The 23001-nt window shown below is 41.5% G+C and overlaps 1 protein-coding gene across 1 annotated transcript in view; it reads right to left on the reverse strand.

The window, feature by feature from the left end:
• LOC120540474 (protein bicaudal D homolog 2-like) overlaps positions 1 to 16184 on the reverse strand; it is a 153327-nt gene extending 137143 nt beyond the window's left edge. Inside the window, exon 1 of the mRNA XM_039771312.1 lies at positions 15867 to 16184. Coding sequence (XP_039627246.1) covers positions 15867 to 16184 — 318 coding nt within the window. The remainder of the gene's footprint in view (positions 1 to 15866) is intronic.
• Positions 16185 to 23001: the final 6817 nt, after the last annotated feature.

A 23001-nucleotide genomic window follows, 5' to 3' on the forward strand; every position in this document is an offset into this window, starting at 1 on the left:
GTACGCATCATTGTGTAGAGTGAGGTGGCAGTAGCCTAGTGATCCCAATATTGTAAATATTTGGCCCTGTACATAAGTGAGTGTGGAGATCTTAAGTTTGATCTTATCTGACTTCAACTTCCTGTAAACGTTCTTCATTTATCTCAGTCTCATGCCTCTTTGATGATTCTGTAATAATGGTATATATTTTACTTTGGATGGTATTGGTAGAGAAGTATTAAGAAATGCTCTGTAGTGTTTGGTCTTAGCTTTTCATAAGTAGGCATTTTTTAACTTAGCATTAGCAAATGATGATAAGAGTTTCTCATTGACATTTTTGCACAGACATTGAGCACTGTGAAGTGTTTTACAATAAAGTGCTTCAGGGATTCATAATGAGAGTGAACTGTAGGGTTTGTGCTTAGAGTTTTGTGCCACTGTCTTCGAATCAGACAATGGAGCTTTAGGTATTGAAAATTGTGTGCCAATATGCAGTACCAGTGTGTAGTCAATTGAGAAAAACTGTAAGAACCTAGTCTTGCAGCAAAACTCTTTCTGTGCTTAAAAATAAGGTTTCATGGTATCATCTGGAGAGGGGACAAGGAATTAAATGGAAAATATTGGCATGTCCCTGGAATATACAATGCTGTTACTCCCAAACAGGAGTCACAGTAATTCATTTTCTTATTCTTCCTATAGTACATCTATCTTCATTAAGAACATTTCTTATAATAAACTCAATTCTAGAAACGCGTCTACTTCATAAACTGAGATCTTACTGGATTTGTGCTACTGTAGATGCAGATCTTCTAAAAGAGTCATGCATGCAGTCATATTTGGAATACCATGAAACATGACTAAGCTGGTGCCATTGTTCACTCAGCTGCAAAAAATTATCTTTAGAACAAGAAAGCTGAGATTTACCCTGCTGAAGTGGAGATGGAGCCTTGCTGGTGTCCATCTTTGAAGAAATGGCACTAATTTCATAAGTGGATAGAGTAAAAAGTAAACTGTACAAATGTACTAATTGGTTTTGGAAAAAGTAAGAATTTCTTTAAGAGCGGAGAACACATCATCTATTTCACCTTCCAAATAATGACACAAACATCTGGTTTGGGAAAAACTGCAGTAGTCTTTCTTTTAGTTATAAGTTAAGTAAGATAAAAAAACATTTATAGTTTGCAAAGTCTGAAAATTCCCTACTCCTCCAAAAAAAAAAACGATTTCCTGAGCCCAACTGTTGTTGCCATAACCTTAGAGAGTAAGTGCTGTCCTGCTCACAAATGTAATTATTCCCTTTACTGTCCTGTGGACTCCACTCTACCGTACTAATTAACCCAGACACACAGACAGTATCGTTGAGTTCATGGATTTATGGAATGTAGCATTTTGCCAAAGTGAAAAGTGCTCTGCTTATCAAGTGACCCTAAGAAACACACCCAAACTTTCTATACAGAAGCTGCTGTATATTCAGAACTCCACAGCCAGAGTCCTCACCCACACAAAGCATTCTGCTCACATCTCCCCTGTTCTCTCCTAAGTTCACTGGCTAACGGTTACATCAAGGATTAAATTCATGATTCTGCTTCTCACCTTTAAAGCCCTACATCAGGGGTGCCCACACTTTTTCGGCTTGCGAGCTACTGTTAAAATGACCGGGTCAAAATGATCTACCTACATTAAAAATTTTATATATATATCAAGTGCACCGCCACCAAACCCCCAGTTCCCCAAAGTCAAAAAGTCACTGTTTCCACACACAAACACTCGGGCCTCTCCTCGCCTCCTCTGCCACGACCTTGTCCTCCTCCTCACCCGACTCCAGCCATGAATGCAGGACGGTGGCTCCTTACATAGGCGGCTGATTGCCGACCGCACCCAGCCACCTGCGACATTACTCCCCCGCTAGCTGGGACCTCCCGGGACCAGCAGACCATTCCGTGAGGACGACGACGCCTTGGCGCCAAGCTGAAACATAAAAGCTGTAAATAAAACAGAAAAACAAGGGGCGGGGACGTTGCCCTGACGCAGCCCCTCTGCTCGTCTTCCCAGCTGGGCCAACGTTCTCCGCTCCGATCGGCTCTCTGATGCTCCTTCGTTCGGCTTCCCCGTACGGCAAGTCCGCAGTCCCCGCCACGGAACCACTAGTGGGCTCAGGCGTCGTGTCCACCTCCCATGCTGCGGGTTTTTCCTCTGCCTCCGCAGAGGACAGCCCTTCACGGGACGTGCGCACCCAGCGACACGTCCTCCCATGCTGGAGGAAATGGCTTCCCCAAGCCGCTTCCTCCACTTACTGTGGGACACCGCGGCGGTTTGGATCTGCCCATTGTAAAAGGGCAGACCCAGCCCCACTGGCATCCGGAGCTTCACGGGGTTGGTCTCACTTACCTTCCCCGCTGTGCCTCTCCGTCCAGGAGCTCCCGCAGTGCGCCGATCCTCTCTTGCCTGCGGCTCTCGATCCAACGTCAGCGCCGTCCCTCCTTAATCCAGCGTCTCCGCCCGGAGGGCACATCGCTCGGCCGGCGGCGACAGTACAAGGCGCAGTTCTTCTTGCACCTCCTGTAAAATTGCAGCCACAGCCTCTCCTTCTCTGCAACCCCCTTCCTGGGCTCCGCGTTGGTGAGCCGACCCTGAACCACAAAGTCCGTCAATGGACCCCCATTGGTCCATGCAGCACTTCGTTGCTGCGGGGTTGGGTGCATGCCGCCCTTGCGGCACGTTGGTGGGTTCCCCTGTTGTGCCGGGGCTTTCACAGACATTTTCTGGAATACAGGTCCCCACCTCGACCCAGGTGGAGCATCCTGCCGGCTGCGCCACTGTGAATTGGGATGGCCCGGAAACACACAGGCGGACACCGTTTTAATCATCACCCCACGTTTATTTACAAATATATGTAAATATAGGAGCGGCGGCTCCTTAAATAGGCGGCTGATTGCGGACCGCACCCAGCCACCTGTGGCAATATATATATATATATAGTGTATATATGTGTGTGTATATATATATATACTAGCAGAATACCCGCGCTTCGCAGCGGAGAAGTAGTGTGTTAAAGAAGGTACGAAAAAGAAAAGGAAAAATTTTAAAAATAACGTAACATGATTGTTAATGTAATTGTTTTCTCATTGATATGAGTGTTGTTCTCATATCTATCTAGAGTATGGCGCCCGTGCAGGCTGCGGCTTACAGAGCTCCCGAGTCCGCAGTGTTTAGTGTTAATCTTTGTTCGTCTTTGTTAACTAGTATAAGTAGAAAAGTAGATTTAAGTGATAGTAGTACGCAGACATACATTTACGAGCGCAAATCCTGCTAGATTTCCAAAGAAACTGCGCCGAAATACCCAGTGAGGTGACTGAGACGCTCCGCAGCCTTTGCTTACTTCGGCAGCCTGAGAAGCTGAGTTGGCGAAAACGCAAGCGCAGAGATCGGAAACAGAAACGAGGTAAACGCGGCGGTGTTCGCACAAGGCTAAAAACTAACCCCACCAGACCTGCGATACCGTCTATTCTGCTTGCGAACGTCCGATTGCTGGACAACAAGCTGGATTATATAAAGCTGCAGCGGGCCAAGCAGTGGGAAATGAGAGACTGCTGCATCTTTATTTTCACTGAGACATGGCTCCAGGAAAACATTGCAGACTCGGCAATCCAGCTAGACGGACTGACCATCTTCCGAGCGGACAGAGACGCCTCTTTGTCCGGTAAGACCAGCGGGCGGACTGTGTGTTTATGTGAACAGAGAGTGGTGTACGAACGCTGCCTCAGTTGCGCGACACTGTTCCCCGCTGATAGAGGTTTTATCAGTAAGGTGTCGGCCTTTCTACCTGCCGAGGGAATACAGTTGCGTGATGGTGGTGGCGGTCTACCTCCCGCCTAGCGCAAATGCTAACCAGGCGCTAGCGGAACTCTACGAGATCATCAGCAAACTGCAAACAAGCACCCGAGGCATTTTTCATTATTGCTGGAGACTTCAATCATGCCAACTTGAAGTCATTTCTCCCAAAATTCTCCCAGAATGTGAACTTTGCAACTAGAGGGGGAAGCTGTCTGGACAATGTTTACACGAGCGCTCCTGACGCCTACAAGGCACTACCCCACCCTCACCTGGGCTGTTCAGATCATATCAGCGTTTTATGGTTCCTGCATACAAGTCCCTGCTGAAGCGCACTAAACCAGCCCGCAAGAGCATCAGAGTGTGGCAGGTTGGTGCGGTTTCAGCTCTCCAAGACTGCTTCGAATTGACAGACTGGGACATTTTCAGAGAGGCTGCTATGGATGGTGACTCCATCAATCTGGAGGAGTACACAGACTCTGTGACTGGCTACATCTCCAAATGCATAGAGGATGTTACTGTTACCAAGGATGTTACCACTAGAGCCAACCAAAAGCCCTGGATGACAAGAGAAGTGCACAAGCTGCTCAAGATCAGAAATGCAGCCTTCAGATCTGGAGACAAGGCCGCCCTTAGGGTGACCAGAGCCAACCTGTCTCGTGCTATAAGGAGAGCTAAGTGGGCATACGCGCAGAAGATCAACAAACAATTCAGCAGCACCAGAGACACACGTCGTATGTGGCAGGGTGTTCAGGCAATTACAAACTACAAGCCCAATCCACACAGCAGTGATGGTGATGCCTCCCTTCCAGATGAGCTGAACAACTTCTTTACACGGTTTGAGGCACAGAACAAAGAGCCTGCGAGAAAAGCAACACCTCCCTCCACTGACCAAGCACTCTGTCTCTCCATAACAGATGTGAGGAGGACTCTATCCAGAGTCAATCCAAGGAAGGCTGCAGGACCTGACAACATACCTGGTCTTGTGCTCAAAGAATGTGCAAGTCAACTGGCTGGTGTCCTCACAGACATCTTCAACACATCTCTGAGCCAGTCGTCAGTCCCAACATGCTTCAAGTCGACCACCATCATACCAGTGCCAAAGAAGTCATCAGTGACATGCCTGAATGACTACCGACCAGTTGCACTCACACCAATCATAATGAAGTGCTTCGAAAGGTTAGTCATGTCACACATAAAGACTAATCTCCCTGCCTCCCTTGACCCTCTTCCGTTTGCATACCGCTCAAACAGGTCAACTGAGGATGCCATATGCTCTGCCCTTCACATCTCCCTGACACATCTGGATAAAAAAGACACATATGTCAGGAAGCTATTCATAGACTGTAGCTCTGCCTTCATCACAATCATCCCTCCAAAGCTGGTTGTAAAACTGAGCAGGTTGGGCCTAAACACCACCCTCTGCAATTGGATCCTGGACTTCTTGACAGAGAGGCCCCAGTCAGTTCGGATGGGCTACAACACTTCCAGCATCATCACACTGAGCACTGGAGCACCGCAGGGCTGTGTGCTTAGTCCACTGCTCTTCACCCTGCTGACTCACGACTGCACAGCCACGCACAACACCAATCACATCATCAAGTTTGCGGATGATACGACGGTGCTGGGACTGATAAGCAGGGATGATGAAAGAGCATACAGAGATGAGGTGAAATGGCTGTCCGCATGGTGTGAAGACAACAATCTATCTCTCAATGTCGACAAAACAAAAGAGATAATCGTGGACTTCAGAAAATCACGTCCTGCCCACATCCCGCTCAGCATCAACGGTTTAGATGTGGAGATTGTTAGGAGTACCAAGTTCCTCGGTGTGCACTTAACTGAGGAACTTACGTGGACACATAACACCTCATCACTAATCAAGAAAGCCCAGCAGAGACTACACTTCCTGAGGCGGCTGAATCAAGCACGTCTTCCCCCTTCCATCCTCACCATGTTCTACAGAGGCATCATAGAGAGTGTCCTGACCAGCTGCATCACTGTCTGGTATGCCAACTGCAACATATCCGACCGCAAGCGCCTGCAAAGGATAGTGAAGACAGCAGAGAACATTATTGGGGTGCCTCTCCCTTCACTACAAGACATATTTTACAAACGCTGTGTCCGCAAGGCCTGCAGCATTGTGCAGGACACTTACACCCCTCACATGGACTTTTCACACTTCTGCCATCCAAGAGAAGATATTGCAGCATCAAAGCCAAATCTGCGAGGCTGCAGGAGAGTTTTACCCCAAGCTGTTAGACTCCTTAACACCAGGCTGCCCCCTGGGACCTTCCACACGGCCTCAACCTCCTCTACAAAACAGAACTTTTATACATGAAAACCACTATCCTGCAAAGAACTGAAAATCTCATACTGACCTCTAAGGATTTATGAAACATTCTGACCTGTCATTGTTTACACACGTCTTAAACAACTATTATCATACACTGATAATTTCTGTATTATCTATATCTATTATTTATTATTTATTTACTTATTATATTACATATCTTACACATCAATATTGCTGCTACTTGTTTGTCCTATCTTTGCACAATGTCTTGTCTTGTTTGTTTGTGTTTTAATTATAAATTTTAAAATTTTTATTCTATTTTTAATTTACTATTTGCACATCATGTTGTTACACTGTGGACCCTGAGCTTCGCAATTTCGTCTATCTGTATACTTGTATATGGTTGAGATGACAATAAAGTTCACTTTGACTTTATATGTTGTTCTCATATCTATCTATATCTATATCTATATATCTATATATATATATCTATATATATATATATATCTATATATATATATATATATATCTATATATATATATATATATATCTATATATATATATATATATATATATATATATATATATATATATATATATATATATAGCAAAATACCCGCGCTTGGCAGCGGAGAAGTAATGTGTTAAAGAAGGAAAGAGAAAGAAAAGGAAACATTTTGAAAATAACGTAACATGATTGTTAATGTAATTGTTTTGTCACTGTTATAATGAGTGTCGCTGTGATATATATATATAGCAAAATAGCAGCTTATGCGATGTCATGTGTTAAAGAAGTTATGAAAAGAAAAGGAAACATTTTAAAAATAATGTAACATGATTGTCAAAGTAATTGTTTTGTGTATTTGGTGGCAGCATCACAAAGTTATTTTCGTCTAGCTGCATCAGAAAATGTACCACGACGTCTGACACGCCTCCTTTTTACTGTTTTCTCACAGCTTGGATTGCTGCTGTCATATATATACACACACACACACACACACACACACACACATACATACATACATACATACATACATACATACATACATACACATATATATATATATACACATACCTATCTACATCATATATACACACACATACATACATACACACACACAAATTATATATATATGTGTGTGTGTGTGTGTATATATATATACATACATACATATATATACACATACATATACTTGTGTGTATGTTTGTATGTGTCTATATGTGTGTGTATAGCTTTGGTCACTGAGTGCAAGGGAAAAATAATAAAATATAGTCTATAAATTATTAAACAGTAAAACATTAACGTTTTAAGAAGTACAGGTACATTGAGCTGCGGTGGGTTGGCACCCTGCCCAGGATTGGTTCCTGCCTTGTGCCCTGTGTTGGCTGGGATTGGCTCCAGCAGACCCCCGTGACCCTGTATTCGATTCAGCGGGTTAGAAAATGGATGGATGGAGGTACATTGAGCACTACTGGAGTGGTTGCGGGTAAACTACATTTTAAAGACTGTGTAACACAACAGGTAAGTAACTAACAGCAGCTAAAATGTATATGGATCATCTCTCGGTAGTAGATCCCTTTTGAAAGGCGCTACACGACGGCTGTGGTATAGAAATTACATTTTCTATGTGAACGTCCAAATTTGTGCCTCTGGTAATGTGCCTTACCGGCAATTAAAGAAAATTAGTTTTGTGTCCTCTGCCGTGTTAAGGAGAAAGGCTTTGGTTTGGGATAAAAGGAAAAAAGGTGTAAAGAAAGGAAAGTTGCCTTTTTCTTTTATATAGTATAGAGAGATGTGTTCGCTGACGTTATGATCGCCTTTTCGGGATAGTCGGGTCTTGTGTAGACTGGTGAGACGTCCCTGCCATTAATCAGCTGTGATGGCACTGTCAGCCCTCCACTCCTGTGCGTATCTTCATAATCCGAGCTGAGGACCTCATAATCGTATACGTGCAAAAGAAAGTGTGAATCGCCTTAATATTATTTTGCCGTGGTGTATAAAAGGGGTCCCGTGTTTGCACTTGTCTGGGCTATAGCGCAGGGGGAGGATGAAAAAAATTAAAAGTGCTCATTTTGACTTAAGGCAGAAGCGCAGTCAGCGTCTCAAAGGCCGGCACAGCTATGCACGCGCGCTGGCTACTCGACATTTGCAGGGCAGGAGACCACAGTTTTTGCAGACACGTTCATGATATCAAAAGTCTCAGCGCTCTTTGGAGGTAATTCATATATTATATATATAGCAAAATACCTGCGCCTCGCAGCGGAGAAGTAGTGTGTTAAAGAAGTAATGAAAAAGAAATTTTAATAATAACGTAACATGATTGACATTGTCATGAGTGTTGCTGTCATATATATTCCTGCCTAAATAAGTCACCCTCGCTTTTCTCTTACTTTGTTACCGTTCATTTAATCATGGCTAGTGGCGGAAAAATTATAAAATGGAAGGAGGATGGCTTTACCAAAACAATTATTGATGGCGAATCGATTATTCATAAAGCTTGAATTGGTGATCTGTTTTTCTGTGTTAACCTCATATTTTTTCATACTTCTTCTCAAACTAAGGTGGTGCGAGGGTAAAATGAATCGGGGTGCGCTGATCAATGTAATCGGTGTACCAGGAAATCATGCATTGACAAAAGCTCCCCTTTGCTTGTAATGCAAAGTGTGATTAAATGCATTATTTTTAACGCGTTATGGAGCACATGCATCGAAGCTTCTCAGCTGTGCTTGTGCTAAGAAAAGGAAAGATTTTAAAAATAACGTAACACGATTGTCAATGTAACCTTTTTTAAGTAGTGCCTGGAGGATTCAGTGTGAAGAAACTCTAGAGACAGAGTGTGTATTAACTTGTGAATTTTTCTGTGAGTATTTGGTAGCAGTGTGATTAGCCGCGGAGCTCATCTCAGAGCAAAATGAGGTAAATGGGAGGGGTGATGATGACGTGACTCACCCACCCGCCTTAACTGTCAATCCCCCACAAACACAGTCTCTCAGAATTTGCATAAGCACACCCCTTCACCTGCAATTTTAACTTAGTTACAAAGTGATCAAAGCTCTCGTTTATATTCTGCGTCCTCTCATTAAACTTGTATCCCGCATTCCCGTGGGCATGTGAAACGCCAGCGGTAGCCTGTCTATGAACTTAGTTTAAAGTTTAGGTTTACACCTTGCTTTCTTTCCGAGGTAGCAGCACTCATGAATATGGTAGTATATGTCACTCGCTCGCTTCTTATTGTTTCGCTGCCTTCTCAATTATATAATGCATGTTTTCTTAAGCGCTTTTTGGAGGTCTTCCTGGTTTTCTACGCACTGCGTTAACAGTCAGTTCACGTGATTACGTGGGAGGCGTGATGATGTCACACGAAACTCCGCCCCCACGTCTTTCCAGCTCAACTCCATTACAGTTAATGGAGAAAATACCTTCCAGTTATGACCATTAGGCGTAGAATTTCGAAATGAAACCTGCCCAACTTTTGTAAGTAAGCTGTAAGGAATGAGCCTGCGAAATTTCAGCCTTCTACCCACACGGGAACTTGGAGAATTAGTGATGAGTCAGTGAGTGAGTCAGTGAGTGAGTGAGGGCTTTGCCTTTTATTAGTATAGATATATATATATAATCAATATATATATATACACACACATATTGAGTATACTTTATACATAAAATATATGTTGTTGTACCTTGCACAACTGAATAACCTTTATGGCACAATAACAATTCAATACATTTATGGTCACTACAGTATTTGGATTTAATAATCTTCATGTGGGAAAAGGCTGATTCGCATAAATAAGTAGAGCTGAAATATTGCAGTCAAGAAGATATCTCTTGGAAGGACTTCTTATGCTTAAAGATCGAGTGACTCACCCGGAACGATGCTTCGGTGTGTCTGCCTTTGCTTTTTGAATTCAGCTGAGTGAAAAATGACGGCTGTCCGATTAACTGAGATTTTTGTTCCCTCTCCTTTCTCTTTCTCAGATCGCTTTTCGGAAGGAAGTCAGTTTCGTAGTTTTATGAACAGTTCGAAAGTGCCTTTCCACATTTTCCTTCTTTGGAATAGCAATGATAGATTGACAGATCAGACAAACGCACTTCGATTGTGACATTGGGAGAAAAAAAATCCTCTTCCAATTCCACATCCAGCCCATACCCTCCCCAAACACATTTTTTTTAAAATCCCTTCTTTAGTCGATATAAATTGGAAGGCTAACTAGATCACTTAGATAGCCGGAGTTTTGCAGTAGCTCACACGTTTGATCATGCATGCGGGATGACCAGTGTATTAGAAGAAAAGAGATCTCAGACTGGCCGCCCTGTATGTCAATCAAGTGGCAAATGCCATAAGGAGGATATATGATAGACACATTTATTTTGAATGCAACACGATCTACCTTCACTACCTTTCTGATCTACCAGTCGATCGCGGTGTCTTGGGCACCCCTGCCATACATAACCTTGCCCACTCTCTACCTCACTCAGTTCCTAGCTCCTTACACTCCTTGTCGCTCTCTCAGGTCCTCGAGCAGTAATCTCCTTACTGTCCCATGCACCAGACTCTCCACCCTGGCTGGCATTTCCTTCAGTGCTATGGCCCCTCAACTCTGGAACTCTCTTCCTCAGTCTCTCTGAGTTTGCTCCTCTTTCTGCACTTTTAAATCTCAACTGAAAACTTTCCTGTTTTACGAAATTTTTTCATCTGTGTAATTTTTTTTTATTACTCTTTATGTAAAGTGACCTTGGGTTTGTGAAAGGTGCTCAATAAATGTAACTATTATTTTATTATTATTCCTGCAAATTCTTATAAATATGTCCAGTTTAATTATAGATAAGTGGACCCCATTGCTTCTACAAAGTACTACATAGCTACATTCTATCTCTCGTTCAGGTACAATAGCACACTCTGAAGCCAGAAAAGCCTCCACTACTATGTTCATTTTTTTCCATGACTTATACATTACTTCATGTGATCAAACCCTCTTGTAGGAGTGCCTAAGCAAGGTAAAGGACAGTGTGAGCTTAACCTCTGGCTATAGCAAAAGTAGCCTCAAAATGAAAGCCTTAATGTCAAACAAGATGATCAAGGTCCAATGGGTTCTGGCCAGTCATTCCCTCCTTCATGCGTTATTACTGCTGAGGGTAATATTATTACAACTTGCTTGTCATCTCATTAAAAAGCTGCAACATGTCTTTTCATTTTAACCCTCTCTTTCCTATCCAATGTACCATTTCAGGCCTCTTTCTCTTCACAAAAAGTGTTTAGGACTGACAATGCCCTCTTCCACTAGCACTGGGGTCTAACCTAAAACAAAAAGGGTTTTCCATCTACCTTGGAAAATCACATCGACCAAAGAGATGTTGGCCCCTTGTACATGAGTAGCTATGAAGCAAATCTTATGATACATGCACCTGAATACCAGGCACCTCAAGAGACTAATTACAGCTGGAGAACTTAAAACCCTTTTTAACAGAATGAACAACACTTATCAGTGTAAGAGTTCACAACTTTATCTTTGATCTCCACTCACTGAAGTTTTAAAACAACAGCAACTGTTGGGGAAAGCACTGTAAACAGTGTAATGGCCAGCAATCTGCCTGCACACCAGTATGTCCTGTAACCAACAGTGTCTTCCATATTCATCAATACGTACATACTTTGGTACCACATCCATATTCTAACCCCATCCGAAGAACTTTTCTAAACCTTCAAACCTTCCCATACCATTCTTGGATTTCTGTTTAAGTGATTTACCTCATTCCAAATTATGGTCTTTTATGACAAAAAAAAACATTGTCTGTTATTTGCAAAATTCTTAGTAACATTATCTGTTTTTGCTTCCTTTTCTTTATGCTCTGGCATGGACTTGTAGCAAAAATGTGTTTTTCCTTCTTCTACTTTGGGTTTGTTTTGCCAGTAGACTTACTAACACCTTTTGCTACTGCAGCCTGCTGAGTATTTATGTATAATGGGTGTGAAGCAATCTTTGATTTCCTGTTCACAAAACTAGATAAATCTGTGAATTTCGCCCACAGCAACAACATTCCTGCATCTCACAAGCAACCCCTCCATTTTTCTCTCACCTTGCATAGGACCTTCGAAACAATAGCCTGCATTTTAACAGCCATTCATTTCATCCAAGTATTCAGCACTGTCAATGGTGTTGCAACAACTAGTTAGAAACACCGCAAATACTGTTAAAGCTTTTCCGTCTTCTGATTTAATAATTGACCCGTTCAAAGCCTTTTCAATACATGCTGTAGCAATTAAGTATTAATTTCCAAAGTTTTTATGTAACAGTTTCTTTGCCACCTTGTAACCTCCTTCTGGATCCATATGCTGGCAACTGTGCACAGGCATCTTGGGTTGTCCGCTGATACTGTAAACTGCGCCTCAAAAAATAGCCTATCTTTGTTACTTTCAATTCTGTCCTGAATTCCATGCTCAAAAGCCTTAATGAAAAGTTTGTATTCAAGAGGATCACCACCAAATACTGGATTAGTAAATAAGGAAGAGAAGACAGTCTCTTCTCTTTCACCAAAAGATCAGTAACAACATTCTGATGTTACATGATTTTAAACAAGTCCTGGGTATGATGTTAAACTGCATCTAGTCCTGCAAGCGGTCCTCCAATTTGTATGGAAATCATAGGAGTTGGTGGCAGGACTGGCACACCAGCCACAATAAAACAAAAAGCTCTGAGACGACAGACAGGAGTCCTTTCTGCTCTCCGCGGGAGTAGCTCTCCTGCAGCTGCACATAGAAAGGCTGCTCGCATTATGAAGGGGATGGGGGAAAGCCCTTGGGAGACCCATCCCTGGTAGAGTCAAGACTGTTGGAGGGCCAATGGGGTCAGGCCTGTTGGGGATCAGAACTGGTGTGGTGCTGAGGAGTCACCTGCTGCTTGGCAGCACTCGAATCCCAGTTTGATGTGGCCCATCCAGGTGGATGCATGGAAAGTCTTGTCTCTCCGGCACAATGATCATCTTCCTCTGCTGTCGGAGGAGCTTTGTAAACTCTGCATTTCAGTGGCAGCATTCTTTGAGGTGTGCAGATCTGGGACTAGGCAGACCTCTGTAGGTGAGTACAACTATTATTTCTATGGTTGCTCTGATGGCTGTTATACTCAGGGAGTAGCTGTTGCTGTGGTGGATCAGCTGCTTCTGATGGTGTCAGATGTCACTCCTTTCAAAGAGCATATCATGAGACTCAGATTACTGCACTGTCTGGGTGCCTTGTCTGTTGTCTCTGTGTATGCTCCGACCACGTGAGTGATGTCTCGGTGAGGGAGTCATTTTATTCGCAGCTTTGCTTGGTAGAAGATGGGTTCCTATGAGGTGACTTTAATGCAACCACTGTATAAGGCTGGCTATGAGGATTGCGTCTGTCACCATGGGTCTGGTGACCGTGAGGAAAGTGGCACCATGTTCTTTGACTTTGGAAAAGGTCACAAGCTCACGGCTTGATGGTAATCCCTGTCTGTAGTGGAACTGAGAAGGACAGCTCTGAGTGCAGATAAGGAGGCATTTGTTAGAGGAATCTGTGAGCAGGTGACACGCCATCTGTGGTCTAGTGACCCACATCCTGCTTACAGAGGAATCGAAGTATTACGCAAATCCGAATCTGTTCCTCTAAGAGTCGCAGTCAGGGCGGCTGATGGAACAGTCCTTACGGATGACACTGCAGTTGTGACCCGTTGGGCAAGCTAATTTGAGTAGTTGTTCATAGTTGATCCTTTGGCTGGAACGTTGGATAACTCTTGGTCCACGGTCCTTGAGGCTTATCCTCCAATTAGCTGTGAACCACCCAATCTCACTGAGACGGCACAGGTGGTGAACCAGCTGAGAGGAGGAAAGGCTGCAGGGATCTGTGGTTGTCAAGTTATTTAGATTTACTGCATTAATGTCTGCCCAAACTTGTAAAAGGCCTTTAGCTGGTCAAAGAGGGTGCATGGAACAACTCTCCCTTTTCGTTATTAGATATTGTTTAATAATAAACAGGTTGCAAGAGCAATAATAACTAACACCAGGAACAGGAGTAGATTGATAACTTTAAATAAACAAAGAAAATACAAGAAAACTAACTCATATTTTCATTCATGCATTAGCAATTATTATATATATATATATATATATATATATATATATATATATATATATATATATATATATATATATATATATATATATATATATATATATATATAAACCCATTCATTATTTCAAATATGCATTAGTTACTAAAAATATTGCACGATATTGCGCATTAACTGAACTTACTTATTCTTTTACATAAACAACAGCCGTCGCTAAGTCAGAAACTTTTCACATTAAAAAATAAGGGAATATTGTAACATACCAGCGACGTCTCCAAAATCAGCTAACATATTAAACTTTCGAATTCCTCCGTGACGCTTTTTTTCCTCAAATGTATTAAATAACAACGTTTAAGCTCAGCTTAACAGTGGTATCTGGGGTGAACTTCTCCAGGCTGGTGGTAAGGCTGTTGTCCTGGCATTGCAAGCAATCTTTGCTTCCATTCCATCCTTGCTAGGGTCATCCTCAATGGGATCCATAATCACTTGCTCACCTACCAGCGACTGGAACAGTCTGGTTTTATGCCTAAGAAGTCGACCATCGACCACATCCTGGCACTGAGGGTTCTCATGGAGCGCAAATGCGAATATCAGTAGAGTTTCTTTGCAGCCTTTGTCGATTTTTGCAAGCCGTTTGACTCAGTTGATCGAGCTGCCCTGAGGGTTTGCAGGACCCCCTCAAGGTTGCTGGATATTATGGCCGGCCTGTACATTGGTACTGTAAGTGCTGTGCAGAGTGGAGGTAGAACCTCTGTTTTTTTCCCAGTTGATTCTGGGGTTCGTCAGGGCTGTGTTCTTGCTCCTACACTGTTCAATGCTTGAAAGGACTAGGTGTGGGGCATGTGTTGGTGAGGAAATATTTACTGATCCTGACTTTGCTGATGATGCTGTTTTCCTTGCAGAGTCAATGGAAGCTCTGATTGGGACTCTTGAGAGACTGAGTGAAGAGTCTGAGTGTCTGGGCTAGTTAGTGTCCTGGATAAAAACCAAGAGCTAGGCCTTTAATGGCTCTTAGGCACAGCCATCAGCAATGTGTCTGCCTGCAGAGAGAGGTTTACTTACCTCAACAGTGACATTTATGTCTCTGGTGACTCTTCCTATAAAGTCAGTAGACGGATTGGGACGGCATGGGGGGTCATGAGGTCGCTGTAAAGGGGTGTGTGGCACTCGTGATATCTATGCAAAAGAACAAAGTCTTTAGAGTCCTGGTACTTTCTGTGTTGCTATATGGTTGCGAGATATGGACGCTATCCAGTGACCTGAGATGAAGACTGGACTCCTTCGGTACTGTGTCTCTTCTGAGAATACTTGGGTACCATTGGTTTGACTTTGTGCTGAATTGGCGGTTACTCACAGAGTCTCGAATGACGCACATTACCTGCATTGTGAGGGAGCATCAGTTATGGCACTACAGCCATGTGATACAATTCCCCAAGAGTGATCTGGCTTACAGGATCCTCATTTTTAAGGACCTGTTTGGCTGGACCAGGCCAAGGGGATGCCCACATAACACCTGGCTGTGGCAGATAGATGGTCATTTCTGGAGGGTGGGACTGGACTGCATGTTTGCCTGGGAGGTTGCTAGCCATTACCCCAAGCTGTTTTGTTGTGTGGTGGGTGCAGAAATGTGCTGTACAAGTGCATGCTTACTGAAGTTGGGCGACTTACGTAACTCCTCTGTCTTCTTTTACTGTGAGAGGAAGTCACGATCATTGAAATGCTATCAGTCGGTATGATCTCACTGTCACATTTCTGTGCCTCTTCACACTGACATTGCAACCCCATTTTCCAGTCCTCCTCCTTTACCACTAAGTATTTAAACTTGTTCGACTTTGGCTCAGACCACACAGTCTGATCCTGAATTATTTCTTCTTCAGATGTTTGTGTTTTTACTGCCTTTTCAATGTCACAGAACTCCACATATAGCTTTGTGAAATGCACAGTCAACATTGTGGAAACAATTTTGACATTGCCTTCATCTTCCATTAAACCTTCTATCTTCGTTAGCTTTTTCCTTATTGTGGCCAATTTAGCCTTCTGAGCTCCTTTTAGCTGGTTCAGCCTTTCTTCTGGCGCCTTAGCAGTAAACCTAACTACTGTGACAGATTAGGGCTGTCTCACTCCCTTGTACCCTCAGACCACACGTCAGAAACCAGATAAAAGTAATAATTAATTTATTATTATAATAATGTGCACAAAGCACCCTCCTTTCCACAATACTCAAACAAATACACAATAATCAATAAATCAATCCTCCACTCCCAGACGCTTAGCCACCCTACCTCCCAACTCAGCTCGCCATCTGTGAGCTCCCATAATCCTTTTATATTCCCTGACCCGGAAGTGTTTTAATCCCCAGTCCGTGTGATCTCCTATCACTTCCGGGTCAGATAAAAAGTCCTTTTCTTCACCCCGGAAGCACGTCATTCCCCTTGTCCATGTGACTCGGACGTACTTCCGGGGCGTAGGGAAAATAAACCCTGTTCCTCCCTGCAGCGTCTCCTAGCGGTCCCCATGGTATCCAGCAGGGCTGTGAATAAAGATGTCCATAATGCCCTGCTGGTCTTTGGGGCACCTCCATACTGCAGGGAGGGCTCCACCTGGTGGCTTGGGGGTATTGGCCGGGATGAACAGTCGGCCATACATCACACTACTCTTTTGGTTGTGTATACACCTCTTTGGGATCCATTTTAATATCCGCACTATGTTTGCTAATGCATTTCAAGTTAATGAAGACAATACAAAAATCCTCAATTACACATCTCTCATTCTCTCACATGATGGCGAATTGGCAATGATGCAGCAAAAGTATGTTTTTCTTCCATTAAGCAGTTCTTTGTTATATTACTTAATATTTATAACTAAGTATATACTGTTGTGTAAAAAATATAGATGTACTTACCATTATCTTGGAAAAGTTCAGAATGAACCAGTTTTTTTTTACTAAACTGCTTAGCCACGACTCCCTGTTAAGTTCCACTTTGAACAGGACAGAAGTTTCTGATGTGTTAAACTACTTGGAACTTCTTCCATGTGATTTAGAGGACATTATTGCTAAACATCGGTAAATTAAAGATCAAAATAACTTATCAAACTTGGCCCAAAGTATTTCCAAGAATGACATTTCCTTTACTGTAAACGGTCAATTCATCAATCCACCCATCCCTCTTTACAGAAATAAAGCTGGAAGCAGGACACTCTAATGGAGCACCTACTTATTGTACACAAAGACATGATTAATCACTGATACGTTAATACAGGCATTTACATATTGTGCAAATGACTACTCTACTGGGTCTTTTAATTTTGCAGTATTGCTTTCTGCTAACATTTATGCTAAACTATGCTAAAAAAATTCTTCTGATTGCGATAAAATTCCGTTCACTTTTTATAAATTACAACATAATTTCCCTTCTGGATTACAGGTTCCTCCTGGATTTTGTGTGCTTTGTTCATTGTTGGAATTGTTTGTGATGTTTCTCTATTTTGGAGCTGTTTTTTGGAATGCACTCCCTACTTCCAAGCACTGAAGGACAATATTTATCGGGTGAACTCTTCGCTGGGGTTATTTTAAATTCTTAGTATCACAAAACTGTTTTACTTGTGCCACCAAAATACAACTCAAAGTATCAAGTAAACCGACAACCTTTCATTATTTTTCCTAATTGTTATTGTGCCAGGTAAACTAATTTGTACAAGCTTTAGACTCATCTGGAAACAAAATAACCTTGAGTTTCTGCTAAACCTATTTATCCCTTTTTGACATTACAGCAAAAAAAGCAGGACGTGACCTGCAAAAAATTACAAAAAGAAACACTAAACATGAAAGCTTGTAAAATCAGGAAACAGACTCTTTTGTGTCAGGTTTGTCTGTCTCGTGTGGTGTCTTTTATGTTTTTGTATAATCATTTGTTTCATGTCTAAAATCCCAGCATATCCCAATAAATTGTAATGTTTCTTTTCTTAAAATGAGTGGGGTTCAGTTACTTTGATGTAAGTCGAATGGCAAAGAACTCCTGTCTAGAGAGACAGATATGGAGAATAAAGTGACAGCCTTACCAAAACGCCTCATTAATTATGAACATGGACAAAAGCGGGGGGTGATTGATTAACTGATTGATAAAAAAAGCAATCAAACAATCCATTCTTCTGCTCTACTGCAGGCCAGCATCAATGTCAATCCCAATGGTCAAAAATGACAAAAAAGTGATTGGAGGGACCACTTTATCATGTCCTACTAGTACTCCGAGTTCTACTAAAATTGCCATGAACTTTCCAGCATTACCTGCACTGATAAGAGTCTGGTCTCTCCACCCACAGGAAATCGTCATGATAATGTGCCACTGAAACTCACCATGTCCCCTTTACCAGGCACCAACGAAAGAACCGATGCTTCAAAAGAGGCATACTGTATAATATGCCACAGTCCATCACAAACATTTAACAATGGTGTGCCTTCCACTGAGTTTACAACCTCCAAATTTAAGATTTCTGGGTGCAGTGGCAGTAGCTTTAATGCAGATTTAACATCTACTTTAGCCAGAAGAGCACCCATATTTAGGTTTCACAATGGCAAGATTGGTACTATACATGCCAGTCATCCTCATTAACAGCATCAATAACTGAGCGCCCTTTGGCATAATATAAATTTTAAATGATTCTTAATTTCCCAACTCTCTCATGGAATACACACCAAGTGATGAGACTACTGTATAAAGCTATGCCATACCATACCATACTGCTTAATCCTGAGCAGGGCCTAGAGGGCTGGAGCTTGTCTCAGCAAGCTTGAAGTGGAATCTAAGAGTTTGATCTTACCATTCTCTTTGATTTTACCTCTTTATTCAGTTTCTCATTTACTATCCATGAAAGCTAGGTAAAACATTCACATTTAAAAAAAATAAATTATACTATTCCTGTTTCCCTGGCTTTGCAAATTCTCTTATCTGCATCCTCCTTGGTTCAATCAGATTAGAACATTAGAACACTAGAACACTATAGACGAGAACAGGCCATTTAGCCCAAAAAAGCTCGCCAGTCTTATCCACTTATTTCCTTCAAGAAAACATCAAGTCGAGTTTTGAAAGTCCCTAACGTCTTACTGTCTACCACACTACTTGGTAGCTTATTCCAAGTGTCTATCGTTCTTTGTGTAAAGAAAAACTTCCTAATGTTTGTGCGAAATTTACCCTTAACAAGTTTCCAACTGTGTCCCCGTGTTCTTGATGAACTCATTTTAAAATACAAGTCTTGATCCACTGTACTAATTCCCTTCATAATTTTAAACACTTCAATCATGTCACCTCTTAATCTTCTTTTGCTTAAACTGTAATGGCTCAGCTCTTTTAATCTTTCCTCATAATTCAACTCCTGTAGCCCTGGAATCAGCCTAGTCGCTCTTCTCTGGACCTTTTCTAGTGCTGCTATGTCCTTTTTGTAACCTGGAGACCAAAACTGGACACGGTACTCAAGATGAGGCCTCACCAGTGCTTTATAAAGGTTGAGCAGAACCTCCTTGGACTTGTACTCCACACATCGTGCTATATAACCTAACATTCTGTTAGCCTTCTTAATGGCTTCTGAACACTGTTGGGAAGTTGATAGCTTGGAGTCCACTATGACTCCTAAATCCTTCTCATAAGGTGTACTCTCGATTTTCCGACCGCCCATTGTGTATTCAAACCTAATATTTTACTTCCTATGTGTAATACTTTACATTTACTGATATTAAATTTCATCTGCCACAAATCTGCCCAAGCCTGTATGCTATCCAAGTCCTTCTGTAATGATATAACAGATTTAATGATATAACGGATACATGTACCTCACTGCTTTGATGGCAAATGTACATAAACTGGTAACAGAGAATGTGCCAGTTCAACCCTTTGATGTCCCATCTCTTAAACCCTCTTAGCAACTTTGCCTCCTCTTTCTGAACTTGGAGCTTAATGTAGTCTTTCACTTTGGCAAGAAATGTCCCGTGAACATCCACTGCTTCAATGTCCAACATATTAGAGTCTTTAGATTATTCAGAATTTGACAGCTCACCTGTCCAATTTGGAGCGTAGGCATACATCAGTTTACTCGAATCTGCTTAGCTGCTTTGTAGGGCTTACCCATTATCCTCTGCCATTTGACTACTAGATAGGATGTTGTTTGAAATTAGATAAAGAAGAAGAACAACAAGTACTTCAATACAAATGATTTAACTTGAACCCCTTGGGCAGACTCAGAGCAAGCCAATGTACTGTTCTGTTATTAGCAACAACAGCGGGGTCACTTGACACCAGGGTGTTTCTGTATGCATTAATATTGCCCCATCCTGGAATACTGGCACTGTCAAGTTTTCCCGGGGCTCAGTTCTTTTATTTTTGTTTGTTTACTTATTTTGTCAATTATTTTGTTATATTTGTTGATGAAATTCTTTTTGTAATTTCTTTGACTTTGTATCTGCTTATTTTTCATTCATTTTCCTCTTATTTTTGAGGTATTTTTTAATTTTCATTTTGTCTTCCAGTTACTCTGGTGTATCGATTTAGTTGTTTGACTGTTGAACCTAAGGGCATTCATCTTTTAGAGAGCTAAGTGAATTTAATGAGGCTGATCAGTAGAAAAGATGTGGACAGGATGTAGTGAAAAAGTCAAAAACCAAGTGATTGTTAGCTCAGGTGACAAACCCAAGACGTAGAGAAAATTCAAAGTCAAACTATTCAAGAACAGGGTCATAAACAGAAACTACAAAAAAAGAATAATCACTTCAACATAAAGGGGTTGTAAGCCTTATTCATGAACTCAAATAGTGAAGCATTGCATCAGGCAACCTTTTACAAGGATTAGTTTTCAGATTGTGACCTCCATAATTCTGCTAAGACAAAATAGACACCAACAATAACCAAAATAGCAGTTAAAACAATTCAAAATAAAATGATAAAACTTGAACAAGGCAAAGAAACTGCAATCTATTACAAAAAATGGATTCTCTGAGCTCAAAGACCAAAGTATATAATATTTAATTATTGATATTCATCCCAGAAGAGGAGAAAAAATGATCAAATGAATCTTTCTATAACAAAGTGGGTGAGGCCTGGTGACACTCGAACTGATGAAGGGGCTGATGGTGCCGGTATGAGGGTCTGGCACGCAGTAAGCTGTGACAGAGATGTTTGCATCTTTTGCTTACGTTGTTTGACCTCCATTTTGATCTCCTATTACTTTGTGTGTTTGCTTGGCCTTTTAGCCTTTTCATTTTGATTTCCTGGCTTTTGGAATTTTGCTCTTACTCTGTTTTTATTCGTAAATTATGGATTTGTTTGTTTTTTTTTTTAATTTGGTTTGCCTTTCTTTATTTATTATTTTTGAAATTATGTTATTTTTGACATTTTTTGCTGTTTCTGGCCTTTTTAATTTAATAAGGTAAATAATATTTTTTTCTTCATTCAAAGATCTTTTGGTTCCCCTCTCACTTAAATGATATCTGTAGGCCTGAGGCCCTTTTTCAAGTGTTAGGCCTAGGCCTATTTTAGAAGGACCTTTCTTGTAATCATGAGCTCTCAGTCACAAGACCTTTAAGAACTTTAATTCTATTTCAAATAATGTAGATAAATGAGGTGCGTTTCTTTTTCCAATTTCAGAGTAAATAGGCAAAATATTTAAGAAGACTTTTTTTTCTCCGTCAGTATTTTTCAATTGTTTGAAACAAGCCTTGGAAATTTAGGGAAAATTAAGGCTTGTGTATGCATATTTACAAAATATTTAGGCCTATGAAATCCAGACGAATTAGGTGACTTTTTCCATTACATGCACACTTCAAGAAATTTCTGTGCAGACCTATAAACGTAATAAACATCAAAACCCTTGATGTTTCAAGTCTGGGTTGCCAGTCCTTGCACCCGATTGAGAATTTCGAGTGCTCTCTCCCTAAGCATTTTGCCTGAAGCTCCAACTAAGGCCATTCCTATCCAGTTGCCTGAGAATTCATTGAAACCACTTTGCAGAGGCCTGTTTACATATTGACATTTTGGATCCATAAAGAAAAAAGCCAAATTAAATCTACTATGATTTTATGTAGTTTAACAATAAAATGTCAAACGTTCCAAAAGGATGAATACTCGTTACAGGAATTGTATACAGTATAAGTAATATAGCACAATAAAACATAATTAATAAACAAAATAGCACTAATTGAGAATACATGCAGAATGAAAACCTAATCAGTAGCAGAATTTACAAAATTATATTCAAAAGACTATAACAAACAAAAACATACAAAAGAAACTTGAGGGCACAATGGAAGCCTTGAGCTTAAGCTAAGCATGTTTGGGCCCAGCCAATACTTGGATGGTAGACCATCTAGGAAAAGCTTATGTTGCTGTTGGAAAAGATGTTGGTGAGACCAGCATTGGGGCACTTACTGTAGCCAGCAGGGGGCGTTAGCTCCCTTGTTGGAATGAGTTCTTTTGTAATTGTGGCATGTTACATAACCTGAAACTATATAGATATAATATAAAAAGGTAATACCCCTCCCTAGTGATACAGCGGTAAGAAATCACATAGGAGAAATAACTTAGCTTTGTTTAATGACGGCTTACACTGTATAACAGACGAAGGAAGACAATGGCAAGAACCCAGTTCGGGAGTGAGGACCCGATGTGTAGAGTCTGCCATTTTCGCCGTTGCAGTGGAAATATTTTCAGGATCGGATGACGTTATATCCCATCCGTTTGTTGGCTTCAAAGGTGTGCCGGGCAATGTTCCAAGGCTTTATACTCTTTCTTCACATGTAGGCCCCCACTTAGGTCAATGA

This window comes from Polypterus senegalus, chromosome 12 (genome assembly GCF_016835505.1).
Source record: "Polypterus senegalus isolate Bchr_013 chromosome 12, ASM1683550v1, whole genome shotgun sequence".
Taxonomy (NCBI): Eukaryota; Metazoa; Chordata; class Cladistia; order Polypteriformes; family Polypteridae; genus Polypterus; species Polypterus senegalus.